This window comes from the organism of the source record quoted next, unplaced genomic scaffold (assembly GCF_019419815.1).
Source record: "Pyrus x bretschneideri cultivar Hongxiangsu unplaced genomic scaffold, Pyrus_bretschneideri_v1 Contig265, whole genome shotgun sequence".
In the NCBI taxonomy this organism is placed as follows: domain Eukaryota; kingdom Viridiplantae; phylum Streptophyta; class Magnoliopsida; order Rosales; family Rosaceae; genus Pyrus; species Pyrus x bretschneideri.
The window spans coordinates 930,282-940,509 of record NW_025999574.1 but is presented as its reverse complement, the minus strand read 5'-3'; the positions used below and the strand labels follow the sequence as shown (position 1 = coordinate 940,509).

The following is a 10,228-nucleotide window of genomic DNA, read 5'->3' as shown; positions in this document are numbered from 1 at the left end:
GAGATATGTGTGCTAAAAAGTTAATAACTTAAAAAAAAAAAATTTCTCACCATTCCTATTAAAATACATAATGTACCACTTGTGTTCCCGTCACAACTAAAAATTTCTCCCTGCAAAGACGTTTGACAGTCTTTAAGTCAGTCTAGGGAAATAAGACAAAAGCGACGTTCCATTACCAAAACAAATTCCAGGCAATGGTGGTTCTAACTTGATCCACAAGGAAAAGTCATGTGGTTGTGAGGGAAGCAGTAAGTGGATATTTTTCAAACTTTTAATATTAAAGATTTGGAATTTGGAAATGAAGGGCTTGAAAAAATAACATTTGGCCCCATCTATACAAATTAAATGTAAATAGGGTTGATAATTGAGCTAGTGATGGTAACACGTGGCCAAATGTAGACACACACTTGAACACTTGCATATGTAATATGTACACACGTTTTAGTATGTTAAAACATTTGCAAATGAGACGTCAAATTCAAAACATCAAATTTTAATTTGATGGTTGACTTGACAATTTGACATATTATCAATATTTTTATTCTATCCGATATGCCAAAATTTATTGCTTCATTTATGTTTTTTCAAACAAAAATAATAGAAGTTGGGTTGTTGGTTTAAAAATAATATAATTGGGTTGTTGGTTTAAAAATAATATAATTTATTGCTTCATTTATGGTAAAGCAAGTGAACCTTTGAAAAAAAAAAATAATAATTAAATTTAAAGACAACTTCAAATTTAACATCTCTTTATCCATGTCAGCTTAGCCTTATTTTTTATGTCATTTTTGACATCTTGATTGGAGTAAATAATACGTCATTTATTATTGTTATATGTCTATATGGCATTTTTGATATCTCCTTTGAACAAGAGACACTTATGGCAAGTTAGTTCTTGGAAGTCTTCCAATCCTATATGTGAAATGCAAATGGGACTTGCGCTTAAATAGGTATGAAAGGTGAACCCAAAAAGAGCAATAATTGAACTACTTAATTAGTTTTAAAAATCATTTTTCAGAAGAGAATTGAAGTATTGACTGACAAACTAACCTAAGATCGAAGGATTTATTTGTGTCATTTTCCAATGGAGATTAGTTCATCATCATGAAACTTTTTAATTAAAATTAACTACTTGTGCATCGAAAATAAAATAATATAAACTTCATCACTGTTCATGATTCTATCTCTTTTAAATTTGAGTGGTAGACAATGTTCTTCCATAACTTATCGGTCAGTCTACAGGAGGGGAAAAAAATGAACAAAATGTTTGCACCTAAAATAAGTTTGGATTAGGCCTAATGCCTGTATTTCACTCAAGTGGATATTTAATTTCAACAAAAGTAAACAGTAACTGAGCTAACAAATTTGAAAGTACTTTACACATGACATTGTGGGTGACAAATACCCTGTCACACGGTACATTTAGGGCTGGTTTGATATTACTATGTTTTGAAAAAAACCTGCTTCTGCTGTGTTGTGAGAATAAGCAGCTGTGAAATAAAGTAGCAGAGTGTTTGGTAAACCTTTTTGTAAAGTGTGTTTGAAAAAAAAAAAAAAGCAATATTATAATGTTTGATAAACTTTTATGTAAAACAGATGTGAAAAAAGCTGGTTTTTCAAAGCTGGGTTTTGCAGCTTTGTGTTTTTGGCTTTTTTTCACCCAAAATTGTGAAAAAAAGCTGAAGTTGAATGTTCACCAAACATGAAAAAGCTCCCACCTTTTTTTGATGGTCACTTTTTTCAGAATCACCTCAATATCAAAACTAGGATTTAGGGCTGGTTTGGTATTGTTGTGCTTTGAAAAAAAGCTGCTTCTGCTATGCTCTAAGAATAAGCAGTTGTGAAATAAAGCAGCAGAGTGTTTAGTAAAATTTTTTGTAAAAGTGGTTTTGAAAAAAAAAAAAAAAGCAGTATTATAGTGTTTGGAACACTTTTATGTAAAACAGATGTGAAAAAAAAGCTGGTTTTTCAAAGATGGGTTTTGCAGCTTCTTGTTTTTGGCTTTTTTTTACCAAAAACTGAAGCTAAATGTTTATCAAACACAAAAATAGTTCCCAACTTTTTTGATACTATCTTTTTTCATAATCACCTCAGTACTAAACCAAATCTTAGTCTAATAGATTTTAGAAAGAAAAAGCTACTTTTTAGCTTGGAATTTTAAGAAAAGAGCTTTCTTTTTCTACGTCCAGCGGCCAGTCGGTTTTACATAGGAAAAGCAACTTTTTAGCTTGGAATTTTATGAAAAGAGCTTCCTTTTTCTACGGTTTCTTTTCCCTGTCACATGGTACATTTAATCCAGTCTATTTTACATAGAAAAAGGTACTTTGTAGCTTCAAATTTTATGAAAAGGGCTTTCCTTATTCTACATCCAGCGGCCCAATCGGGTTTACATAGGAAAAGCCAGTTTTTAGCTTGGAAGTTTATGAAAAGTGTTTCCTTTTTCCACATCCAGCCCGCAAAGGAGAGATTTTTTAATGTGACCAGTACACAGAGTGATACATCACGTGTCATTAAACAAATAGTGGGATATGTGTGCTAAAAAGTTAATAACTTTAAAAAAAAAAAATTCTCACCATTCCTATTAAAATACATGATGTACCACTTGTGTTCCCGTCACAACTAAAAATTTCTCCCCGCAAAGACGTTTGACAGTCTTTAAGTCAGTCAAGAGCAATAAGACAAAAGCGACGTTCCATTCCCAAAACAGATTTCAGGCAATGGTGGTTCTAATTTGATCCACAAGGAAAAGTCATGTGGTTGTGAGGGAAGCAGTAAGTGGATATTTTTCAAACTTTTAATATTAAAGATTTGGAATTTGGAAATGAAGGGCTTGAAAAAAAACATTTGGCCCGATCTATACAAATTAATTGTAAATAGGGTTGATAATTGAGCCAGTGATGGTAATACGTGGCCAAATGTAGACACACTTGAACACGTGCATATGTAATATGTACACACGTTTTAGTATGTTAAAACATTTGCAAATGAAACGTCAAGTTCAAATCATCAAATTTCAATTTGATGGTTGACTTAACAATTTGACATATTATCAATATTTTCATTCAACCCGATATGCCAAAATTTATTGCTTCATTTATGTTTTTTCAAACAAAAATAATAAAAGTTGGATTGTTGGTTTAAAAATAATATAATTTATTGCTTCTTTTATGGTAAAGCAAGTGAACCTTTGAAAATAAAAAATAAAAAATAATTAAATTTAAAGACAACTTCAAATTTAACATCTCTTTATCCATGTCAGCTTAGCCTTCTCTTTCATGTCATATTTGACATCTTGATTGGAGTAAATAATACGTCATTTATTATTGTTATATGTCTATACGACATTTTTGATATCTCCGTTGAACAAGAGACACTTATGGCAAGTTAGTTCTTGGAAGTCTTCCAATCCTATATGTGAAATGCAAAAGGGACTTGCGCTTAAATAGGTATGGAAGGTGAACCCAAAAAGAGCGATCGCCTAATCTCAATATAACAGGGGGCACACAACTCTATCAAGGGCTTGGCAACTCGATCATGCAGTTGATGCAGATATCTTGGCTCCTTAAGATTGAGGAGTTCCTCAAGAAACTTCACGACCGATTTACAGAATTTTATGTTTATAATCAGAACCTTTCATATTATAAATCATTCTGTAAACATCATCCCTACAAAAAATCAATAGCTGCTCTTCCATAATCATTGAACAGATGGCCATATTCGTATACTTTAAATCAACAATGCATTACCAACTCAAACACCTAAACCTCCCAACACTACAAAGCAAAAATTACATTCGCAACAAGAAACTTGCAATTTGCAAAAGAATACAGGCTTTCGACCTTTCCCGGGAGACGTTTGCTTGGGGAAAGACATTGCTCTTTGAACAAAAATACTTTATTGGGCAGCTTTCGACGTTTCATTGTACAAAACAAGGGACCCAGAAACATATCATGGATCGGCATACGAAGGAACTGGGAGGAACGGAAACGGTGCAATAGAGGCGTATGATACAGGTGGGCGAACTTGTGAGCCATCTGTGGAATTCCTCAACCTACTCTTCCGTTTGACATTGCCATCTTGTGAGGACAACGAAAGCTCAACAATACTCTCTAAATTCTCTTCAGAAAGGCTTTGTTGATTATCAACGATGCGGTGGAACATAATCCCCGACATAAATACAGGAAGGTAAAGAAGGCTGGCATGAAACATCTTCCTTGCCTTATGTGTAGTACGGTCTCGATAGAACGAAAATGATGTTGCAGCTATCGCGAGAGTAGGAAGAGTAGATTCAACACAAAACCATCCAGACGTCATACCCCCTGCAGACAGAAGAAACGGGCGGAATGAGATGTAATCCCCAACATTAATTATTCCCTGCTTAGTGATCAAAGGCCAAGGGTTGCATCTCAAGCATGGAATATGTTGGTCATTCTACTACCAACAGTATCATACAATTGACATGTCCGATTAATCAATCACGTACTAAGATGATCAAGAATTGTCCCCACAGTATCATACAATTGATAACAGGTAGAAGAAGCCACATATTAAAATCAATGTACGAGAGGACCAGTGACATATGAAATTAACCAAAACCATGAATAACAAATATAACTCATCAGCTTTGTTAAAACCACCAAGAGCCTTAGAAAAATGCAAATACCTAAAGACTCAGAAATGCAATCTGAAAACAGCCATATCAGACACGACAGCCAGATACCAATCTATTTCATGGAAGAAAAAAAAGAAAAGAGAGAACATTTGTTGTGTTTTTTTCGCAATGGTAAATGTAAGTCTAAATCACTTATTTTCAATTTAAAGAAGACCAATGCTGGCACCTATATGACGGAAAACCTTCTTTCAATAAGAAATAAGATTGGCTGAAAAGCGAGAAGAAAAAGAAAAAGGCCCAAAGAGCATTACAAGAAGACAACCACCAACAGGAATACAAAAATACAAATAGAAACACGATTAGAAAAAGAAAGATGGTTTGTGAGTCTTGGACTTACAGTCATAGGCCAAGAACCCCAAAGGGATCATGTATATGCAATTCCTTAAAGCTACCGAGGCTGTTCTCTGACCAGAAGCATCAGCAAGGAAGAACATGCTAAATCAGAATATGCAACAAACGAAAAAGGATTAGACACGAAGGAGCCAAGTGAACTGCATCAATAATCTGTGGACCACCATCAACATACAAAGATCCCACCTACAATCAGCTTGACAGCAAATTCCTAAAATCTCATGCTAATCATTTAAAAGGGGAATTAAATTGATAGCTAAACAGGCTGCTCAGAACATTCGTTCTCAAAAGTATAAAATCTGTCAACTATAATTCTTTCTGCCTTGAATTCATAGGGCATAATTGGATATTGATTAATTCTTTCCATGAACAGATACAAGGCCCATGAAAGCAAAGGCAGGAAATAAAACTCCTGTTCTGAAACAATTTCCAGGTGCAATAGTTGAATCTTTTCAACTGATGACATAAATATTAAAGTAAGACTGTGAAAGACCCAAAAGTTCATACCCTCCTGTGGCATAGTCATTACGGCACAAGTATGCTAGGGCCATAAAATGAGGTATTTGCCAAAAGTAGAGAGAGCTGGGAGTAGCATTGCATTGAGGGAAACCTGGCCGGAAGGTGCAGCCCAACTGAAACCTAAAATAGAAATCATGAAGCAGCATGCAGGAAATTCAGTTCTTGATAACAACTTATTTATGGCATGACTCGTAATGAAACAAACAAGAATATCAGTTCAGATCTGCAAAGGGAACTTCAACATCGAGAAAATTATAGAGTATATGAATTCTCCAAGGGGAACTTCCAGCACAAAGAATTATAATGAAGAAAATTAGATCTATTCCCATTTTTTTCAATCAGAATAAATAAGAATTGCTCTTGTATCAATAAGAAAAAGTAAGGTTGAATTATAGACAAGAAAATAGTAAAACTACTAGTAACTGAATAAAAAAAACCCGGTTTCTATTTTTTATGCCTACGGCTAAAGTCAGCCACCATGATTCCCAACAGATCTCCATAATAACATCCTAAGATCAAAGTTGATTGGCAGGGTTAGAAGCTTCATATCTAAAAGTCTATGGGGCAGATAAAACGGGATATCAGAGAGAGGTAGGTAATGGTCAATCATCCTCTCATATACATGCAAAGACAAACTGATCAACAATAATTGTGTTACTTTGTGGTGCAGTCCTTGGCTACAGGAGTGTTAACCAATCAGATGGTGACGCAAAGAAAACTACCTCTGCATGGGGTTGTTCAAGATCAACTTGAAAATGGTGACATAACAAGGCGTACGCACAAGCAAACACGTGTATGTGTGTAAGCGCGAGAGAGAGAGATCTATTTTACTGTTAAACAAGTGGAAGCTATGAGGTAAGTTCGTAGATATTACAAAAAAATTCAGACCAGAGAGGAGGTCGTGGGGAGGACAGAGAGAAAAAGATAATGGGGGAATTTGCAGTTTTATGTATAATACATTTAGTACAGTACAGCAATGGGTACTTTCAATAGATATTGGAAAACAAACTTGGTTTTTATTTAATGCTATGCTTAATGGGGATTAGAGAAAACCCAGCTCAGTTTTGGGCTGCGAAAATATATTGCAACAACTAACATTTAAGCTACTATAAGTCAATTGAAAGAATAATTGTTCAACGGCCAAAGCAATAAATAAAGTAACTCCAATAGGTCCAATGAAAATAGCATGTAGCTCAAAGAAAATTACGGAACAAATTACCCTAGAAGTGGAGGGATAGCACCAACAACAGCACCAACCCATGTGTTCACTGGGTGAATCTGCTTCAATGGAGTGTAGACAAACACATAAAGTATTAGATTGGAAGCTCCAAGACCAGCTGCCAACATATTAGCCTGCAACAACCTTGTCCGAAGAGTTGCAACATTAGTCCCCAAACAATCAAACATTTGAGGTGATGGAAATCAGAAATTTAATGTCATATAACATTTATAGAAGAAAGTGTGAATTCATTTGGGCACCTTGCTTGCTAACAAAGCAGTGCCAGCTAAACCGGCAGCGGATGCCCAGGTGACTGCATGAGGGATCGTAATGCGTCCTGAAGGTAGTGGTCTGTTTTTTGTTCTGTTCATTTTGGCATCATTTTGCTTCTCAAACACCTAAAACCAAATAATTTCAATGATTTAACACCTTACCTGATCAAATTGTTGATCTACAAAACTACAGGTACTGCAAATAGTGAGCCATTAACTACTCAAAAACGATCAAATGGGCCCTGAACAATGATAAATTAGAAACTGCACCATCGAAATAAAATAATACTAAACTTTCGAAAACCATTAATCTTGAAACGATTCTAATTATCATTAAATATTTTGTTCATAATTTTCATGTCGGTGTGTGTATGTATTCCTGTTAAAGGGAGACCTCTCTTCGCACACTGACCCACCAGTTAGCTCCACTTCCGTACACTGTGTGTGTGTAGAAAGAAAAATCTGTTATTGAACAGCAAACCTGATTTAAGGAATTAGCAGATTCTGCAACCATCATGGTACCCACACATGTGCAACAAAGTCCAGCAAAATCAATGGCATGGCCACTTCCAAGAATAAACCCAGTTCCAGAAGTTGCAACGACTAGCATGCTGTGAAAGTGAAAAACTCATAAGAAAAAAAATCTTAAACTAAGTTTCAATGACGAAAATTTGATAATCCCCAAGTTGGAAGAGAATCCGCTACGAACACAAAATGTACATGTTTAATGCATGAATGAAAATACACCCAATACTGTTTTTACATGTTGAAGCAAAACATCGAAACATCCTTTTCTAACAGAGCAATCAAACTGAGTCCTGAATTCAGGAGTTGAAAAAAAATTGGCATAATAACTTAATAAGTGATAACTCAACTTAACTAGATGGAGGAGGAAAATATGTATTTTCTCACTAAGCGACAATGGTTATTTCCTTGAGAAAGGGATCCTTTATGAATGTTTATATTGAAACGAGTATGGGTTACATGAACATGGGTGGGATGCAAAATCAGCTGTGAGGAGATCGAGTCCAAGCCGTTCAAAATAGAATTCTCAGGATAAGAGTCCCTTCATCTTGCTGCAAGTTAGCACTGGTTACAGAAGAGAGGATGAATTCTAGGAAGAGAAAAAGGGTTGGGGAGTCATATTTGAATAATTAGTTTCCTCACCTGTACAATATCTCCAGTTATTAAAACATGCCCCTTACTAGATTTGTAAGAACTTGTATTCCATTGAGCTGGGATGGTTTCAGGAAAGATTTCAATGATTTGGAAATAGGGGGAGCTCACTTCTTGATTGTCTTTTTCGGGGAACTTTCGTTTATATCTGGTTAGATCAGATGCTAGAAGATGGAGTTTATAACCATGTGGCAACTTCTCGGTTTATGTGACAATCCATCTCTCTTTATTGATTTAGTTTTTTCTTGGTTAGCCGCCTCATTGGTTTCTCATGGAGGATAAGGACAAGACTACACGTCTGTTCGTCTCCATGCTGGTGTATAATGTGTTAAAACTGAGTATAAAAGAGCAAGAGAATTTCAGTTGGGAAATCCTATCTAGGTTCCCTGATTCTTGAGAGGCATAAAATTGTTGCTGGAGAGAAACAAGAGAATTTCAAAGACCATATTTTTGCGGGCAAGGAGGACTTAATGTGTTCAAACTTGATTTCTTTTTTTCTTTTTTTCTCCTCACTTTCTTCACAATGGGGTGTATCCTTTTCGATAACCTAATTATTGTTTCTGCAATCCAGTTTGTTTAAGAATGACAGCTTGTCCACAGAGATTATCTTATTGATACATTGAAATTAAATCTTGCTTTCCAATAGAAAATCAAACGTTTAAGGGCAATACAACTGTGTGAATCAACATGAGATTAAACATATCAAATAATCGCGCACACACAAAATTACAAAATTATCACAGAAATTATCAAAAAATATCAGATAATACAATGATTTAATTATTCCCAGATGAAAAATGATTGAGTTTTAAAAAAATTCAATGAAAAATGGATTGAAGAAAAGGAGGTACTGAGTACCTGAGGCGAGCTTTGGAGAGCTCCCAATAGCACTGGCCATAGTGGCGGGCCATGTGCAAGGCCCTGGAAGCCAACGACGGGAGATCAGCCCGCCGCCGAAAGGGCTCCGACTCCATCGGATCGGTGAAGCCCGAGCTTGAAGGATCATTCTTATGCAAATGTTTTCTCTCTTTGATTCGTAGACAGGGAAAAATGAATGGATTCTTTATCCATCGTCGCGTCCATTCGTGAATTGTACTGTGCATATATTAAGTTGTCTTCTCCTCAATTTTAATTATTTGGAAGTGACCCAAGAAGGGTTAGAATTTCTCTAAGCTTTCTATGTAATAGTGTCCTGAACGCATATATACGTTTGTTATGTAATGTAAAGAATGCGTTCTCGTCTGTTTTTTTTTTTTTTTTTTAACTGTTGATATATACTTACAAGCATTATAATGTGAATTATCAAGCGATAGGTGCAGTCACACATGACTATAGTTTACCATCTTTATTATTTTCGGATTTGAATTACATTTTTAAGACACAAAAGATACAATTTGTAGTGTGTTTCATTCATATTTTAATTTCTACCCAAAAATTTAATTGGATTTGTCAAAAACATCATGTATGTCATTTGACTCTTTTTAGTGTTTGGGTTTGAAGGTGGTGTTTTCTATTGTTTCCATTTGAAGGGGGTCTGTGACATGCATGTTAAAAACTGGCTCTCAGCCCATTTCATTTCAAGAGGATACGAAGAATTCCAATGTCATTGGGTGCTTGAGTGGTATTTTTGTTTCTATTTTTCGTCTTTTTTATCATACCTTTTCGTGTCATCATTTTAAAATATTTTGTATGTTGTCACTCGATTCAAAATAAGTAGGTTGATCATGCTCAAGATTGCAGCTTAGCATTCTATGATATTTTTGTTAATTTTGTTCCGGATTTATTTTCCCTTTGCAAGCAATAGTTGCAATTCTTATGTTAAAAATGTAACCTCCACGTTCTGCAAAGTTTTCCCTTTGCAAAGCAAAATTGCATCAGTTTGGATTTATTTCCGACTGAGTGCTTGTTTTTCCAGGAACGATTGATAGTACCACTGTTTTAAAAATCCCCGCCTATCTCTGCCTAGACGCTAGGTGGTTGGTCACCGCCCCGATTAATGCCTAGGCGTTTGAAAATTAA

At 35.3% G+C, this 10,228-nt stretch overlaps 1 protein-coding gene across 1 annotated transcript; it reads right to left on the bottom strand.

Annotated features, from left to right (window-relative positions):
- Positions 1-3,876: 3,876 nt before the first annotated feature.
- LOC103938874 (protoheme IX farnesyltransferase, mitochondrial-like) lies at positions 3,877-9,160 on the bottom strand. The gene is given in 8 exon segments (XM_048587300.1): positions 3,877-4,319; positions 5,010-5,107; positions 5,531-5,603; positions 5,606-5,655; positions 6,762-6,895; positions 7,022-7,159; positions 7,515-7,644; positions 9,068-9,160. Coding segments are annotated over 8 exon segments (1,047 nt in total). The 5' UTR covers positions 9,121-9,160; the 3' UTR covers positions 3,877-3,948.
- Positions 9,161-10,228: the final 1,068 nt, after the last annotated feature.